The following is a 19,136-nucleotide window of genomic DNA, read 5'->3' as shown; positions in this document are numbered from 1 at the left end:
TCCGTGTGCTTGTTTTAATGGAGCGATAACTGAAAAGGACATGTCTCCTGGCCCGGCAATACGCCCGACATAAAAATGAGATTGCTTCAATTAACACACGCATTAAAAATACATATGATATCCAGCAGGACGGGCCTCTGCAAAGGAGAAAGGTGTGCACCGGTGATGTGCCGCAGCAGCCGGCCGCCCGTGCTGGGCTCCCTGGGGCCACAGGGCAAACCTGGGTGCTCGGTCCTGCCTCTCATTGAGCCCAAGGGACCCCCCAGCATGGGCCTGGCCCCCTTCCTACCAGCTCAATAATGATTAGATTTAAAGCCTGACGTGTTTGGGGATTGCATACTGGCTTGGCTTCTCTTTTCAGGGGCTTTTGGAGCAATGCGCTATAGCGCGTGAAGGACAGAGTAAGGGATCTCGGGACTGCTTGCCTGTGCCACCCTCGTGGTGGGCACAGTGAAGGTGAGCTGGCTTGGAGACCTGCTCTGCCCCATCCGTCCTGGAAAAGGAGGAGGAAACACCAAGACCAGCCTCACTTGGGGGACAGGAGAAGGGAGAAGCAGATGCTGGGAACCAGCATGTTCCTGCTGCTGGGACGGTCCGTGATGCTGAGCAGTGGCCCACAGACCATCGTCCTACGATGCTGAGCCCTTTCCAGACACACAGGAGAGCCAGCTGGTGCCTGCAGCGATCTCCCCTGGCTTGCTGAAAGGCAAGAGGTGCTTCAGCCGTGGGACAGCTCTGGGCTGTCACCGGTACCCCTGTCCCAGAAGAGCCAGGAGGTTTGGTGGTAAGCCTAGCAGGGACCACAGCCCAGGTGGGATGGAGAAGGCAGCAGCCGGGTCTGGGTCTGCACCGGCATCCCCAGCTGTGACCAAAGCCCCAGGTCTAGGCTTGCTCTTCCTCACTCTGCTGCCTCTTAAACTGAAAACCTCCATCTCTCACCAAGGATACCTTATCAAGTGCGAGTTCTCCACAACCCCACAGCAGCGATGTTTAAGGATAACCTATAGCTCAGCTGTTCGGCCAAGGGGACGCAGTCAGGGATGACATGGTGGAGAGGAGGAGGAGGAGGGGAACGTGTTCCCCATGGCCAAGCAAGGCACCCTCACTGGAAAAGTCGCTCAGTCTCCCCCAGCCCTCTGTTTTTTACTCCCAGTCTGTCCTCTGCTCTGGCCTCCAGCTGCTCCGGGGTTGTCGCGGTGCAGGTGATGCCGAGCAGAGACAAATTGTGGGGACGTTTCAACCCATTGCTGGAAGGCAGCAAGGTACCTTAGGGGAATTTATACCCCGAGTTTTTGAGACTTCTGTTGCGTTTTGCTGAGATTGGCCAATGGGTTCAGAAGTTGTTGACAGGGAATGCACCATGGCTGGCCTTGCAGAGCACCCACGTCAGCTTTTTTCCCTTCAGAAACCAAGCTTTTTTTTTTTTTTTTTAAAAAAAAAGCACTTTCCAGCATAAAGCAGAGTGAAGTCAGGGCTCAGGAATCAGGGTCTTTGTTTCATCCTTGTCTTTTATCTTGGCCTCTGCCTCCCACCATCAGTTCAATCCCTCTGGTCTTCATGAACCTGTTTTCTCCCCTTCAGTTAGCGAGAATTACCACATCCATCAATCGTTATCTCAACATCGACATTTTCTTCCCAACCTCCTGCCGTTTTGCTGCAAAGCCTTCCCAGCACCTTTCCTATTGCAGCCCGCGGGGCCCCAGTCATGGACTCTGCTTTGCTAATGTCCTGAAGTTATCACTGGGGACTGGTCTTAGTCTCCTGGGATGGGCGGATGAGAGTGGGAACCACCCCCTCTTGTCCTGGGGAATGCCTGGATCCCCTAAATAATATATGGGTCCTGTCTTCCTGGGATGCACGAGCTGGTGCGGCGTGTCCGGAGCACGCCTACTCTCGGCAAACGCTGGAGAGGATGCCCAGAAGCGGGTGGAGGGGGGTATGTGCTGTCCTTGACGCGCTGGAGGAGACAATTCGGCCCTGGCAGGAAGCTCCCTGGGACTTTTCCATTCCCCCCACCGGTCCCAAAGCACCGGGGTGTCAGTTTTCCCTGCACGAGGCTGTTGGCAGGGTCCGGGCTGGGTGGCTGCGGGCTCTGCTCCCTGATCCACTCCCCTGCTGCCCAGCTTCGGGCAAACACTGGTCTCGCCTCATGCCTTTGCCCCATGCTCTGCCCTCCCTTGCCATAAATAACTTTTCTTTGCCAAACCCCTTTAGCTCAGCGGTTCGGTCTGTCCCACAGCATCCCAGCTCCTCTTGCCACCTCCCTCCAGCAATGGCAGCCCCTCTGCCCTGTCCTCCCCTGCATCACCCCAGCACGTTCCCTCCACGCAGAGAGCAAAGAGCCGATGGGTTTCTTTGCTTGGAGCTCCGGGAAGCCGGTATCCATCTCGCTCCCACTGCCGTCCCCCTGTTCTCTGCCGCAGGGAGGTGATAAACACCGGTGGGGCCGAGCTTGGTTGTGGGGGGGGCTTTTGCAGGTGGTACGGTGGGAAACAGGCTGGAAAAAAGCACCAGTTGTTTTTCTGGACAGACTATTGCACAAGGTGGCTGGAACATGGCCGTGCTTTCTGGAAAGCCTACCACATGGCTGGCCCCTTCTCCCTTCATCCTCAGCCCTCTCGCACACGCGGCTTTGTTTTCCTTTAACACCCAAGGGTGTTTCTCCCCCCGTTAAAGCTCAGATGTCAGCTGGACATACCAGGCGCTTGCCAACACCGGCGGCAGCAGTCAGGTGATTGACCAAATGTCCGCAGGCTCCCCCAGCTCCCTCATTTCTCCTACTTGAACCACACTGAGAAGCAGCAAGAAACCCAGCCCAGGCAGCACCCTGAGCCCACACTCGCCGCTGAGCCCGGACCGGCCACATAAACCCAGCAGGTGAGGTCCAGGGTGGCTTCTGCATCAGCACCGGCTGCCTTCCAGGGCAGGATGAATACAGGCAGGATGAACAAGCACTGGATTTTGGAGAGCGGGTGGGATATTATTAGGAAGGCTCCGAGCACAGCCGTGGCTTGCGGGAAGGAACGGGAGCAAGAGGGGCAGCCGGCACCTGGGGGGTTGGTGTGAACCTCTGGAGCAACACGGGGTCCGCAAAAAATGAGCCTGGTGGTTTTTGGTTCTCTGTTGTGCTCGTGGCATTGCCGGAAAGCGCGGGGATGCTCGGCAAAAGGGCAGATGGTGTTTGGTGGTGTGAAAGGCAGAAATTGGGCAGGGGGGCGAGGGGACCCGTGCCCTTTCCTGCAGGATGTAGTGGCACCGCGTCCCCCCGTCCTGCGGTGCTGCCGGCAGCCCCAAGCTTGCTACCGCGGTCCAAAGGCACGTTCCCACATCCCACCGGGAAGCCCAGCCCTTGCCAGCCCCGCTGCTGCCCCACACCATGTCCTGGGGGGTGGGCAGGGGGCTGTCAGCACCCTGCCAGCCCAAGATAATGTGACTTCTATCCCTCCCCATAGATCCTGCTGCTTCTTGCAAAGCAGCCAAATAAATCCATCAGTGCAGCAAACTGAATCTTTGCATCTTCTTCACGAGGGACGTGGGGACCAGTCATCAACTTTACGAACATCATTTTCTTTCAGGAAAGGAAATGTAAGATAAAAGAGCTGAGGGTTTCTGCACATAAGGATTTATGGCAGGATGGTTAGAGCTGGATTTCTTGCCGAGACCTGAGCTTTTCGCTCCCAGCATGGTGCTGCCCTGCAACTATTTCTGACTTTGGCTGTAGTCGAGGGAAGAGCAGGAAAGGCAGACCTGAAGGTTCATTGAGGGTTGCAGCCGCTTGCCTGTCCGTGCAAACAGCCCGAGTCTGCTTCGAGCTGTGCTGGGATGGGTGCTGAGCTGGAACTGGTAGGATTTTCCTTATGGCCAAGGCGTTGTGGATTTTGGAGGCACGAGGCCAAAGACTGAAGGGAAATGGGGCAACGGGGCTTTGCAAAACACACCCGCACCTCACTCTTGGGCTGGGCTGGTGCTTGGTGCAGGAGCTGGCTTTGGTTCCAGGTCAGCTGCCGTACCAAGAGCTGTGGATACACACATCTCTTCAAATTAACAGCTATGTTCTTTTCTCACCTTTTAATGAAGAAAAAAAAATAAAATTAGCAGCCCCCTGCAGTGCTTGAAACCCAATTTTACAGCACGGTGCTTTGGGATGCTCCGGAGAGCTGGGTCCCCCAGAGGGGAAGGTGCTGACAACGATATGTAAGACCTAAGAATGTGGTCCCATGCTGACAGAGCACTTGTATTTAAAGTGATTTTGCTTTTTAATATCCCAAAGTATTTCTGCTAAGAGGACTCCAGGCATTTACGAGGCATGGGCTTTCTCCTAGGGCTGGGCTGTCTGTGTTCTGCTCCCACGTCAGACTCGGAGCCACAACGGTTCTGCTTGGGACAGGATGGAGTAGGCACTAATTAAAGATTAGAGAATTTAATCTGCTTGATTTCTTTTGGCTGTGCTTAGAGTTGGGAATAAACAACCTGTTTAGCTCAGACTCTTTTGACATTTGGCCCTAATTGAGAGCAGAGCAGCGGGTAACGGTACCCGGCAATCCGTCCCCCCCCCAAGCCCTGGCTCGTGCTGCCGGCAGAGCCGTGACCTGGCCGGTGCCGATCAGCCTGGCAGGTCCTCGTTACACATACACGATCGTTAGAAAATAAAGTCTGGCTCAGGCCAGCGATGCTGCTGCGATGCACTGGAAGGGAAGGTGGTGTGTTCTGACAGTCACCGGGGAGAAGAGCCAGGGAGAGGCAGATGTTTTAAAGTATCTTGGTTTCTTTTTCTGGAGAGGGGAGCTCTCTGTATTTTCCTTCCCCAATGTTTTCTGACTCATCTTCATCTGCAGTGCCTGGGTTGCTTTTTTTTTTTTTTTTTTTTTTAGCTAGGGGAAGAATATTCAAGGTTTCTGGTTTTGTTTTTGAGGATACAGATTTATCTGTAATTCCGTGTATTTTTAGTGACGTAAATATCTTTTGGCATTCACGATAACCTGAGCCAGCAGAAGTGATTTATTTTAAGAGTGTCTTGTTTCAGAGTAGCTCAGAGCAGCTCAGTAAGTGTTTGCGGTAACATTTATCTGTTCCGAACGGACAAGCTGCTTCAGAACAAAAACTCAAAGAAAAGAGCCCCTTTCTCTTACTGCAAATCTTGCTCCAAGTTTTGCTTAAAAGAAAACAATAAGAGCCTTATCAAATTGTGGGATTTTTTTCCCCAACTCTCTTCACAAATCCAAGGTTGCCAGAATTGTGTGTTATGTCAGCTGAGGTTCAGCCTTGGACTGTCTCTGAAGCAATAAATACTGAACTGAAGTCATGTTGCGTGCTCTGCTCCAAAGAGGTGTTATGACAAATCTGCTCACTTTTTGCTTTTCTCCTTTTTTTTTTAAGGAAGGGAGGAGGGAAAAACTTAAAAAAACACAACAAACCTACAGCTTTCAAGGGAGAAATCCTCTTTAAGAGTTGCCGCAACTTAACAAAATGCTAAATGCTTTTATTAACTTCTAGAAAAGCTCTGAAGAGCTGCTTTCTTCCCTGGCTGAAAAGCATTTGTTTAAGTGGCCTGGCTTTGTTCCCTTCGTGCCGGTACGGGCTGATAATTGTAGAGTAGAAATTCCTCTCCAAAGTGTGTGGTGACGAAAGAATAGAAAAATGGGGGGGGGGGGGGGGAAACAAACACCTTGGGGAAGGTAAAGAAGTTGCTCCGTATGCTTTGAAGGTAGGAGTGTTTCTTCTCGCCCTTCTTTGCCTTCAACCCACGTCATCCCACTCCTCCAGGCGAAAACCAAAATGGGCACCTGCACTGAGTGCTTGTTTGCTTGGTGGTTTAATTGCAGCAGGAGGAGCGTGAAGGGGAAATTTAAGCAGCAGAGCTTTGGCTCTTTGTTGCAGGATGAGGAATACGCTGCATTTCAGTGGTTAAAGCTCCCAGGTCGGGATCTAAGTGCTGGCTCTGGAGGAAAGGCTGAGCCTTGCCCTGCTTGCAGAGACCCCGGAGCAGCCTGGCCCCTGGCTGCCCGCGATGGGAAACTCCAGGTTTATTCCTGGCATGAGCAGGGAGGTACCACCATCCCTCTGCTCTTCTGTGTCTCCTGGTTAAGGAGGGGGTGATGGTGCGGCCCCGGCCCCAGCAAGGCTTGGGGTCGGCAGAGGTAGTGTCACTCACCCCGCAACACATCCCGGGGGCTTTGCTAGAGAGAAACAGATCTTCCAAAGACATTATTATCTACTGCACTGGGGTTTTGCTAGCAAAAGTAGGATGCAAAACTCCCCAAGCTGTGCTGAAGCTGGAGGAACAAGGAGAAAGTCTCCCATGCTAACGGGGCAGGGAAACGAGGGCTCTGCACACCCCTTTTTGAGGGCTGCAGGAACATGGACCAGTCCTCAAAAGGATGATTTTATTTTTAACCCATCCCTTTTAGTTTGGGGTCTGGAGTGTCTTCCTCTGCTTTTACTGCCTCAGTAGTATGAAGCCAGACTGCTTCTCCAGTGTAAATATTAGCTCAGCTGCCTTTTTGTCTTCCTCAGTGGCTATGGGATTCCCCTGCCCGAAGTCCATCAGAGCAAGAGCCATCCTTGGGCTTCTTGCAAAGAATAAAGTGAAGGACTGGGTGTTGCTGGGTGCTTTCAAGAGAAGCCAGGGTGCTGCTGCTGAGGCAGTGTGGCACAGATGTGGTCCGTGTCCATGCTTTTCCTGCCTTACTGTTTTAAAGCCAGGGGTTGTTGCTGTCAAAATCAAGGAGGAATTTCTCTCAGGGGCTAGAATCAGGAACGGATCTCTTGCTGGATGCTCCTTCGGGCTGTAGCAGAGAGCAGGGCTGGAGAGCTCAGGGGAGCCAGCGCTTGGGCGCGAACCATCTCGGTGCTGGTTTGACATGTCCTCATGCCATGTGTTAGCACGGTGGAGGAAACGCTCCTGCTAATGCTCTGGTGTTAAATGACAGGGAATGTCACAAACTGAGGTTTCTTTAGAAGGTGCAGAAAATGCTGCTAACCCCATCAGCAGCGTTAAGAGGCGAGGGACCGCCCAGGGACGTGAGCTTGCAGAGGCTTTACTAATAAACCTCCTTTGCAAGGAATGTCCTAGCTTGGGAAGGACTAAGACCATCATTAACGCTGTCTTGTAAGGCAAACTGGGGCTCTTTCACAGCAAGGGGTGTCATTAATACAGCGTATTAATAACCTGGCATTACCGGTCCAAGGAATGCCCTGATCCAGCTGCTTTGACAAGGCCACCGCATTAACTCGATAGCTCTTCTCGATCATTCCCCTCTGTTTCTTTTGCACCCAACAGGTCTAAATTGGGTCTTTTCTGGACAGTGCCAGCCCCTGGGGCACTTAAAGATCTCATCCCACCCGGCTGCTCCCTCCATGCCCGGCCCCGGCTGCGGCGGGCAGCGTGAGCCCAGGCTGTGCTCCCAGCCCTGCCTGGATGCCAGCACGGATGGTGGCTTTGCGGTGGCTCGTCCCCCTTTCTCACACTCCCTGATACCCTCTGTTTTGCAGATACCATCGCTGAAAACCCGGAGTGGGTGTTAACTGGCCCGGCACACTATGTCCCAAACTCCTCTTCTGATCCCCCTTCGCTGCTACTAAAGAGGAGCGAGCCCCCCCTCCGCCTTTCCCCCAGCACCATGGTGGGACAGAGCCCCCTGAACCCCAGCGAGAGCAGGACCGCCGTCCTCCTGGAGCCCTTTGTCCATCAGGTGGGCGGCCATATGAGCATGATGAAGTACGACGAGCACACGGTCTGCAAGCCCTTGGTTTCGCAGGAGCTGAGCTTCTACCAGTCGCTGCCCTTGGCCATGAGGCAGTTCACGCCCCAGTACAAAGGTAAGGGATGATGCTGGGGAAGGAGCTAAGGGCTGGAAGTGTTGTCGCGAGGATTAGTCCTGAGATTTGGGATAAGGGGACTAGTGGCAGCGTGGGAGGTACCGGCTGGCTCGGTCAGGCTGGGTCTGAGTTGTGGAGCCCCATCACTAGGGCAGGTTTTGCTGAGCAAGGATGCTTCCCAGGTGAGAGTGTGCGCAGGAGCAGATCTGTGAGACTGGGAGGGTTTCCTGGCTCTCTGTGACTGGGGGGACTCTATGATGTCTAATAAGGGTTGAGAGCTGGCTGATGGCGCCAGGAGATCCTCCTCTCTGCCCATCCCCTTGCTGCCATGGTCGGCTTTGGTAACACTGGGGAGTCCCGTTATGTCAAATAGGGCTGAAATTTGTCTGTTCTTGAGGGGGACAGGCATGAGAAGATGGAGGCTGAGTACATGAACACGATATTCTCCCAGGCAGCCAAGAGCCTGGGCAGCGCAGGAGTGGGTCAGAGAGAGTAAACACAGAAAAAACACAGAAAAGGGGGCAGGAATAGGATGAGGTTTCCCAACAGTGTTTGCTTTGAGGATTTTGCAGATCGTGGCCCCGGATAAGCTGGTCTGATGGCATGCAAATGGCTACACTGAATAGGTGCAGGAAAGCAGGGACTAGGAGAATCTTGTTCAAAAGAGGGTTCCCAAGATCTGACACATTATGTGCTCTGTTCAGCAGAGCTTTGAATTAGCATCCCCTGGTAAGAAAGGTTTTCTGTACCAGGAGCAGAGCTACGGGTGCCTTTGCCCCATGTGCGTGGCCCCATTGCTCCAGGCCTTGGTTTTAAAGGAGGTGAATGTCTGTGTCAGAAGCCGAGAAGTCGGTGAGGGCAAGGAAAGGGTCAGGGCTGGCACTAGCATGAGCTGGGGGAGAGATCCTTGGGGCCACCAGGAAATATTGAGCCTGAAAAAACAACCCAGGGCAAAAACCAGCCCAAGCATCACTTTTGTTGGGTGGTCCACCTTAGCCAAGCCCTGCTCCCCCCAGTGTTCCTGTGAGCACTGGTCCCGGGGAAACCAGAGGTACAGACCACTTAACTTCTTAAAAATCAAATCCAGGGAGCTGTCCTGCCACAAGAGAAACCTTCCCAGGACAGGGAAGAGCGTCCTGCCTGCCCCTCTGCTTGGTGCCCCCCAACACTGCCCGGTCCCCCCCTTCAAACACCTCCCCTGTCCATGACTCTCCTTGCCCTGAACCACTTTCCCAGCTGAATTTCTCAGCTTAGCTACTGAAAAGCAGCACTTGGTGTCTGGGGGGGGGGGAGTCCTAGTATTTTTTTAAGACATCCTCCCTCTCTCCCTTTCTTATTCCCTCACTATTTCTGCTTTTACTGCCAGACTTGTGCTGCTCATAAAGCTCCTGACCCTGGATTTTTGTGAGAGGCGAGAAGCTCAGCTGTCGTGTAAAAACTTAAAATATCTTTTGGTCCTTCAGCGTTACAGAAAAGAGCTCAGAGTGTCAGCCACGATTTCGATGTGCTTCCAATCCAATCTTCCCTTTCGCAGAAAGTCAGGGGCCTTTGCAGATTTATGGGACAATATTAAGAAGATGCTTAAGAATGAAAACAAGTCTTCCTCTAAGCAATTTTCTTTAGCCGGGGCCAGGGTTCAGTGCTGGAGAGCTGGGCCCTGCTCTGTCTCTCTAATAAAGATGTTAAGCAGGCCCAGCTTATCAGTTCAGGGGTGGCCCGGTTATTAATACCTTTTTGTCTTCTTTTTCTCTTCTGTTACAAGTCCCAGTGAGTTTTGCGATGAGGGGTAATTAAATAGCAATTCTTTTCCAATTTGGCATTGGGCACACACACATTTTTTACTCTGATTATAGCTGTCCCAGCCCTGAATGCCAGGCAAATTAGAGGTGGAACATTTTCCCACGAGGGTGATGGGGGGGATGAGCATCAGGGGGAATAATCCTGAGGTCTTCATCACCCGTTCACACGTGTCTGTGTTCCTCATCTCTATTCTTAGGCTGCCGGGGGGCGGCTCGGGGACCATTATGTAATGATGACATTATGTGCAACGTTGATCAAATGTCATCATTCAATCTAACACCGAGTCGGCTGCTTAAAAAATGTCTACCGCTCGCTTAACCATTTCAGGCAGGTTGGTGACCTTGGGACCAGCTTTTCCCCACCAGCCCCTTGCAAACCTCTGCCTGCCCCGAGCTGAGCTTGCAAGGGGATGCCGGACTTGTTTTCAAGCCCAGTTCTGCTCAGATTCCTATTGCCCGCAGCAGTAAATAAATGCACTTGTAAATTTAAAAATAAATCCACGAGGGTAGAGCGACATAGCAAAATGCTCCTGAGGATCACTGGGATGCCACTAGCATGGTGACGGCACCCATAAATACCCCCTGGCTGTCTCGCTGGTGCTGGACAGGAGAGGCATTGTGGCTTTGGTGACGCTAAAAGGCCAGCAAAGACAAGTACCTAAATACACCTTTGCTACCAGATAGATGTTTCCTTGTTGCGATAAAAGAGAAGGTCAGTAGCCATGTGTTATAGATTTGTTCTGCATACATAGGTCACTTGCAGGACATATGCAAAACTCATATGGAAGCACACCAAGAAACAAATGTATTTTTCAGGCTGAGACGTAGGTTTTTGAAGACAGAGTTTTCAACAGGAAGGAGTGAGAGGACCACATTCCCTTGCAATTTAACTGCTCATTCTTGCCTTTGAAAATCTCCCCATTAATTTTCATATTAATGTAAGATACTTAAGAACTCTTAGTTTCATGCTATATATAACATTTTTAGGGCCAGATTGTCAGCACTATGTAAATCAGCACAGCTCCATTGACTTGCAGATATGTAACTGGGACAGTTTTTAAGGTTACGGGCTGCTATAGCGCCATAACTGAGGCATAGTGCTAGATTTGGAATCGAGGGCTCCGTTCGCCTCACAGTGACTTTTTAAAAATAAAAAGGCTTTGATTTAGGCAAAAGATACACTGGATTTTTTTCCTGCCTACTTCCCTTGAAAATTCAAAGCGGGCATCTGAGCTGGTAGGAATTTTGCTTGCTCTCAGGTATCTGTATATGGGTTTTTTACAAATGGGACTCAGTGAAAGATCAGGTGGGTAATGATGGAGCCTGAGGAAGACAGAGCTCCCTCTGCTCACCATCACCATGAGCAAAGGACTGAGATAGATAGCTAAAAATATTACTTACCCCCTAATTAAGTTTTCCAGCACCCCAGCTGCCTTGGCAGAGCAGCCTGTGTATATTCCTCCCCCATTTCAGTGCAAAATTAGCTGATTTAACTGAGCCTGTCATGGCACACTGTTCGGGTTAATGCTGATTTTACAGCAAAAGTGAACAGAAATGGTTGTGGTACCTGAGCAGAGGGGCTGTACAGAGGGCAGGAGGGAAGTGCATCTGACTACAGCTGGAGCTGCAGGGTTTTGGGCTGCAGGACCTGGGGAGGAACGGGCACCCCGAGTCTAACGGAGGTGGCCGGTGACTGCAGACACACAAGGTTCCTGCAATTCAGGCGGTGAAAACCTCCGTCAGTCAGCAAAACTCAAGCAGGCAGGACTCTGCGCAGACAGAGAGGGCAAATCCTTGTGTCTGTGTTTACTTACTATAATCTCACTTTAAATGGAGAAAAGAGAGTTTGCATATTTATTTGCTTCGGCAAATTTACTTGGGAGAACAGAGCTCCCTTGTTTGTAAAGCTGCTGAAATGCATCTCCCCGCAGTGCCCGACAGACCAAGTGAGGATGCCCTGGGGAAGTTGGATAAAATCCAGCTCCACGTATTGCTAACGGGGGCTCTTTCCAGTGACGAGTTTTGCTGGTCCAACAGTCTTGCCCGTCCTCTTTTGGATCTGCCTTACTGCAGCTAAGGCTTGAAAGCAGCAGGGTACGACTCATGTGGCTGGCATCCCCTCGGAGCCCCAAAGGGCGATGCTCTAAAATTGCTTCTGCTGCCATGAGAGGCTCAGACAGGCCTGACAGAGGGCTGCAGGAGTGGGACTGTGGTTATCAGCCTTTCCCAGAAAGGTCAGAGCCGTCTGCTATGCCAGTCACGGCCATTCCTGTGCTGTCATTTGAGACTGCGGAGGCAGCCGTCCCCATGGCAGGGATGGGCTCAGGCTGGGTTAAACATGTGATGGGCTGAATGGCATTCGAGCCCTGCGATTCCTGTTAGAGTCAAGGAAAATTACAATGCTAAAATAAATACACAACGATGTTTTAAGCACTTAGGGTGGAAAGGAATAATCTCAGGTCACGGTCACGTTGCCCCTGTGTGTGAACACCGGACATGTGAGGGTCTGGTCCCCCCGTGGGCTGTTTGGGTGCTGGGCTTCGGTGCTTGGGGAAGGACACGACCATGACAATGTATGGGCATCACGTATGCGGGCAGCGCTGCCAGCCCATGCCCATGCCTCTGCCCTCGCTCATGGGGGCTTTCCAATTAAAGGAAGCAGTTGGCATGCTGGTTGTCTTTGGAAAATTCCTTGTCCCCAACCCTCCCTTTGCTTCCTGCCAATGAAAATAATTTCCAACCTCGCCCTGTCTTAAAAAGTAATACCTAAATCCTTTGTCATAAATAAGCCAGGAGCTCCCGGTCCAACGCGGGGGTCTTTGCTGGGTCACTTGGGGTATAGCGGAGAGTGGAGGGATGGAGGATGAAGGAACATGATATTCAGAGGAGGCAGGTTTCAAGCCAAGCTTTGAGAGGACAGAACATTAGAAAAGCCTGAGGCTGTTTTCCAGGGTCTCAGACTATTTATTGGCAGCTATTGGGCCTCAAATCAGAGCGGGATCAGTGTGAGAGGCCACCGAAGTACGAGGAGGCAGCTGTCCTGCTAAGCACCAGCCCTTTCAGGAAGGCTGGACCACCTCAGGTTGGTGCAGATGGTGGCCAAGCCTGTATGGTAACCCCCAGGTGATTCTTATTCTCATTTGGTTTTCCCCCTTTTTGTCCAGGCATCGTTTCCGTGCACCTCAAAAAGGACAGCCTCGGCAACCTGACCCTGATCGCCAGCCCCAGCCTGCAGACGGAGAGCTGCGGCCGGCTGGATAACGCCATCGGCGACTCCTCGGTGACGATATGGCACAAATGCAAATGGGCTGCCAGCACCGGCACCGGCAGTGAGCACGCACTCGTCAAGTGGAATCACACGCAGGTCACCAAGACCTTCAAAGACAGGTGAGGGTCTGTCCTGGGTGGGAAGCTCCCTGCAATCTCCTCCTGGTCCTCACCTGCCGCTTTGGGTACGGTCTAACTGGGATGGTTTTGGTTGCACGACTCCTGGTTTAAGGCAAAAAAGCCAAAAGCAATGCCTAGCCAAGGTGAAGAAAAGCAAAGCCCAGCCTGGTGGCTTCATGGTTCATCTCTTCCCCGGCTTATGGATGGAGCGGGGCAGCTTTGGCTACCGCTGAGATGCTGTTCCTCAAATATGTGCCTCAAACTGCTTTAAACCTGTTTCCTCGGAGCGCAGCATGCTCCAAAAGGAGGAGAGGTCCCATGAGAACAGCCATCAAGCACACAGCACGTAATGCCCTTCTGCTGGTAACCAGCCAGAAGTAGCAGCCTCGAGGTGGTTCGATCCTGTCCCCGTCCCAGGGGAGAGCCGTCTCTGAAAGGCATTGCGGTGCTTGCAAGCACACCGCGACCTTAGGGCTTGCAGAGGCTTTCCTCAAGACATCTTTCATCTCAACTGGTTCAGAAAAGACCCAGGTCAGCTATGACTGAAGGGTGCAATATTGCTACCGTGAAACTGCTGCCCTCGGCGTGATGGGAGTTACGGTTTTTAGATGAGCGAGACCAAAGAATGACCCTCCAAGGAGAACAAATCTCATCGCTCCTTCCCTCCCCTTCTCAAAGCCAGTCCCTCTAAATTGAGAATCGTTCCTATTGTTGGACAATTTGCCTGTGTTGTGCCCGTTAGGTAGATAAATAGAGATTCCTGGTCATTGGTGCTATGAACAGCGCTTTTCGTAGGAGTCAAGCACGCTTTGAAATTATAATGAAAGAAAATATTGGCACCCAGCAATAGCTGGCCTTCTGAAAATTAGTTTTACGGAGTAACAAAGGATCTCTGCAGGTTGGACATGATGAATATGTTTCCTTTGAGAGTCCCTGAAAATTTACCTTATCAAGTTTGATGCTCTACAAAAGAGGAGAGGAGAGAATACTCTCTTCTGGAGCTTATAAACCAAACGTGTACTTTTGTGTGTTTTGTCTAGCTGCCCGGGGAAGATGCTATTGAGGACAGACCTTCAGTATCGCACAGATTCACTTTTGGAAGATGCGAATGGCAACCAGCCAGAAAGAAAGAGCTACAACCCCTGGGGACTGCACTGTCACAGGCAGCACCTGAACCGCATGTCCTCCAAGCATAATGAGAACAAACTTCATCGTATCCTTTTTCCTCTCTCCCCTCCAGCATAGTCTTGGCCACAAGCAACAGCTTGTAATCAGTGTATGTTTTATTGCAGGGGTATGCATCCCTTCCCTGCCCAGGCTCTGGGAAAATACAGAATATAGTTTCTCTGTTATCTTCTCACACTGTTAATAAAAAGAAAAATAAGAAAAAGAAAAAAAACCCCACTTCCCATAAAGGGTATTCAGCATAAGTCAAGGATCCCCTTGGCATACATTTAAAAACACAACTATATAGGAATTAGCAGCTGCCTCGCCTTTTATTTTCCTATTACACTTCATTACCCACCAGTCATGTGAGTAATACAGTTAAACAACTTCCCCCACACCCACTGGAGTGAGTACAGCACTGAGGCAAGGTGTCGGATTGACAGCCCAGGGCTATCATGTCACTAGAGAACAGAGCTGTTGGTGCTTTAATTGGTAGGACTGTACTACAGTAAATTAACTGAAATTGGCAGCAAGGGGCCTATAGCAATGACATGTTGGTAAAATTGGCTCAGAAAGTCTCATTACAGTTGTGAGCTATTACAGAGAGCGTCAGCAGTTGCTCTGATTTAAGACCTCTTTCAATTAGAATTTAAAAGTATTGGGTTTCCCTTAACTCATGTTCAGAGTTTCTATTGCTCGAAAATGTGGTATCAAAATACAACTACCCCTGCATCCTGGACTTAAAGATGGGAACCCGGCAGCATGGCGATGATGCCTCGGAAGAGAAGAAAGCCCGGCACATCAAGAAGTGTGAACAAAGCACCTCTGCGTCTCTGGGCGTTCGCATCTGTGGGATGCAGGTAAGATGAAGCCTCGGTCCTTTTGGTGTTTGCCCAACACACGGCTTGAAACCAAGCAGGAAATCTAAAAGGATTCTTCGTTGGTGTAAATTGAAGCAGTTTTATTCTTACCTCCCACCAAATATAGGCTGGAAGAACTGGCGCCCCTGCTGTATGTCCTGTCCTCAAACAGGAGAGGATGCTTAGGGAAGAGTGTAGAAAATGGCACAGATAGGGTAACCCTCTCCCCGTACCCCTCTTTGACTTCTGGAGATTTGGCTGCTTTCACAAGTGGTGGCTGCATAAGCGTCACTCCACACCACTGCCACCAGTATGAGCAGTTGGAACCAGTTTACCCCAGCTGAGAATCTGCCTGTACATGAACACAGATGCCCCTCTCATGCTCAGGTCTTGGCTGCTGCACAAGAAAGAAAAACAAAAAAGCATCCCGTTGCCTCGCTCACGCCTTCACAGAGCTATCTCATCGTGTCGCCGCAAGAGCGAGGGGTTTATTTTGTGCTAAATATTATGGTTCCTTTTGCTCAAAATCGCTGCCCTTCCTTCTAGAAACTGAAACCATGCATTTGTTTCACTCACACTTCTCAAGCAGGTTTCAAAATGTTGTTCTGCTGTGCCTGCAGGATAATTATGAGAATGATGATTATAAAGCACATATATAGCAGCATAAACACTCGGTGCCAAACCCTGTGTCCCTTTCTGGTCTCCGACATCCTTCTGTTGAGCAGATTATCCTTTAAATTACAACTGGCATGTGAGCTAATTCTGAATTCACTCCCTCATTTCTTACTCAGTGTTACCAGAGCCTCACATACAAATTTCTGTCTACATCTTGTCTCTCTGTGTTTAAGAAAACAAGATTATTGCTACCCATGCATTACGTATTGCGAGGAGGCACAAAGCTGGGGTATTCCTGTACTACTGCACACTCCTACCATAGCCAGAGGGAAAATGCTGTAAATCACTAGTGACGCGGATATGACTTACAGCTATTTGGGTTTCACAAAGGGGTAATTTATAGCAGTACAACAAGAATCTGCACTAGTGGTTTAAATTGAATAGTTTAAATCTCCAGAAAAGACAGGAGGTGGGATTCGGCGAGAAGCCTGCAGAACATTGCCAGCATTCCCAGATATTGCTAGACTGCAGAGGAGCTGTATCCCATTCGTCAGCTTGGCTCTGAACTTTTTTAGATTAGGGCGAAATCTAGAACTTTGGGAAAACTGAACAACTGAATCTGGATTGTTGCTCTCTTTCCTCAAGGTTTACCAAGCGGACACTGGCCATTTTCTCTGCAAAGATAAGTATTATGGAAGGAAACTCTCACCTGAGGGATTCAGGCAAACCTTGCACCAGTTCCTGTGCAACGGTAACCACCTCCGAACAGATCTCCTGGAGCCCATCATCCTGCGGCTAAAAGCTCTGCTTTCTGTCATTAGGAAGCAAAGCTCTTACAGGTTCTACTCCAGCTCACTTCTCATCATTTATGATGGACAGGAGCACAAGGAGAACACAGCACCCTTGGATAATCACCTTCACTTCCAAAAAACAAACTGCACCATGTCACACGGCCCTAATCCCTCCAGAGTTGATGTCCGGATGATAGACTTTGCCCACACCACTTTTAAAGGCTCCAAAAGCAATCACACCACTTATGACGGGCCAGACCACGGCTATATTTTTGGCCTGGAGAATCTCATCAAAATCCTTCAGAGTATCTCAGAAGGAAAATGACAAATTCTGTGAAATAGCCTGGATTTACTAGTGACCGATAGCCCTGAAAAGTACCGCATTGGGTCAGCTGTATGGGACCCTCGCAGCTGCTGGATGTCACGTGCACGGTTTGGAATGAGAGCATGGACAGCTTGCTAGGAAAGTGCAAAAAACGCTATGTGCCATTACTGAACTCGAGCGTAAAAAGCAAAGAGCTGAAAGAATCTGTTCTGTCTGCAATCAATCAGAAGATTTATTTTCCTTTCTTGTTTTACTGCTGTCCTTGATTTATTTGTGAGCCAAAAGAAAGCATTACTTGAAGGAGTCTTAATGATAAAATAGGACCTGCTCACCTCTACGCTCACGAAACCAAGCAGGCAAAGGAGATATTGTGCATTTGAGTGAGACTATTAAAATGAGCTGGCAGGTCTCAACAGATTGCAGTGTTACTTTCAACTCATGCTCAACGCTACGAGCTGAACAAAAAGACACAAGCGGGAGAGAAAAATGCACACCCTGACATTCACACTCCGCACGCCCAGTGCTGCAGGACAGTCTCCGTACAGCGCGGGTGTTGAAACACAGGGTACGAGATGCTCCAGAGGTTCTGTGCTGCTTAAGGTATAAAAGCAGGGGGACCTCAGACCAAGAACTGGACCTCGCAAAGGTTTAATATCCCTGTGGGATTATAACAGGGCATGTTTCAGAAACCTTCTAAGCAAGGGGCTCCGTAGGGGCTGGAAGTATGGGACAGCGATGATTCTGTTAGATACCAGTCACAAAAAACGTTCACGTCGAGGTATTTTTGCTTAAAAAAAAGAAAAAAAAAAGGAAAAAAAAAAGTCTGAGGTTGAGTCAGGGACTAAACATTAAAGGTCACCTAGAAATTCTTTGATACAAATATTGTGTGTGTGTTTGAAGGAGAAATAACAAAAGACTCAAAATAATGTTTACAGCTTTTGTGGACAGATTTTATTATTACGGAACAAACATAATTCCTTCCTGCATGGTGTGGGAAACCTGAAAGAGAAGTCCTTACACAAGGAATAGAGCTACAGAACCCCATTACTGGGGAGTGGGGATATAAATAAAATTGTCTAAGTAACTCTCACCTGTTGTCTATCTCTTTTTCACTTCTGCAGCATCCTTAAGTTACATTATCTTTTGTTTAGGGCTGTATGTTTTGAAGAGAGTCGTTATTTCCACAGGTTTAAACACCAGATCTCAAGGGAGACTCCTTCACTTGTATTTTATTGCATACAGCTGGTGAATTGCTACAATTTATAGCCGGAAAATTTAAGTCATCTGGCCCAGCTGCATTATTTTACTTGGCCTAAAGTCCATCTGGGAAGACCTCATTATTCACTGGATATTGTTCACAGGGTTGCATTATTTCTTGCCCACAAACTCAGATGACTATAAAAAAAGCCACAAACACTCCGCTTCAATAGTGAAAGGATTGAGTCATCACTTGTCCTGGCTCACACGACTGCACCATGGTCCTGTGATCAGTGCTAATTGTGGCTGTTACCTGCTCTGCTGATGAGGTTTATACAGACCCACCTCAGCACCTGCATCACTGCTGAGCCTCTTGCTGGATGCGTGCACTGGGATGCCAGGTCTGAAAGTGGGGAAGGATGAAGAAGGCTCAAAGCATGACACCAGCAGCCAGACCCCCTCCTCAGCAGAGCCAAACACCCCCTTTGGCTGCATGCTGTTGCTCCTGGAAAGAAAATGGCAACCTGTTGCTTGAATAGTGACAGAAAACACCTCGCTCCCTCCCTTTTCACCCCTTATAGATAAGCATGTGATTATCAATCATTTAACCATTTGCCTGCCAAGAGGAGGAGCTCTGAGTCAGCGTACAACCTTACGCGCTCCTCGTAGAGAAGGGGAAAAATAAGCAGACTTTCTAGGTTTTAAAACAGCCAGACACCAACCATCAAGGTAGCTGTTACACACCACTGGCTGCCTGGCCCGGGTATCTGCCACACCGCAGGAGCGAGATCCCTTTGCCAGCGGCGCAAAACGGGACGCTTGGCAGCAATCTAGCAAATAAACGCGGCAAAGCCAGGCTAACTCATCAGCTGCCCCTCACAAACAAGAGGGCAGGCTGTGAGCCCACAGGGGGATGGCCCTCGGAGCGCTCAGTAAGAGCGGCCTTGCTCCCTAGGCCTCGACCGCCGCCCTTTTAGCGGCCTGGGCCTGGTGAGGGCCCGGCCTGGCAGTTCTCCCAGCCCTCACCGAGACTACCCTCGGGAGCGGGCGAGGAGGTGGATGGGGCAGCCTTTTGGGACGCCCCCAGCCCTTCTTTTGGGTGCTGACCCCGGGGGACAGCGCTGAGCGGCACCCGCGGCTCCCGCCCGCCGGAGACGGCCCCGCGCATGCGCAACGC

At 50.4% G+C, this 19,136-nt stretch overlaps 1 protein-coding gene across 1 annotated transcript; it reads left to right on the top strand.

Annotated features, from left to right (window-relative positions):
• Positions 1-7,606: 7,606 nt before the first annotated feature.
• IP6K3 (inositol hexakisphosphate kinase 3) lies at positions 7,607-17,852 on the top strand. Its single transcript, XM_049833310.1, has 5 exons — positions 7,607-7,818; positions 12,782-13,004; positions 14,045-14,217; positions 14,856-15,031; positions 16,292-17,852. Exons 1-5 carry the CDS (start codon positions 7,620-7,622, stop codon positions 16,760-16,762), a joined length of 1,242 nt encoding a protein of 413 aa, XP_049689267.1. The 5' UTR covers positions 7,607-7,619; the 3' UTR covers positions 16,763-17,852.
• Positions 17,853-19,136: the final 1,284 nt, after the last annotated feature.

The sequence above is a fragment of the Accipiter gentilis genome, chromosome 29, assembly GCF_929443795.1.
Source record: "Accipiter gentilis chromosome 29, bAccGen1.1, whole genome shotgun sequence".
In the NCBI taxonomy this organism is placed as follows: Eukaryota; Metazoa; Chordata; class Aves; order Accipitriformes; family Accipitridae; genus Astur; species Astur gentilis.
The sequence above is the reverse complement of the archived record's forward strand: the minus strand, read 5'-3'. Positions and strand labels throughout refer to the sequence as shown.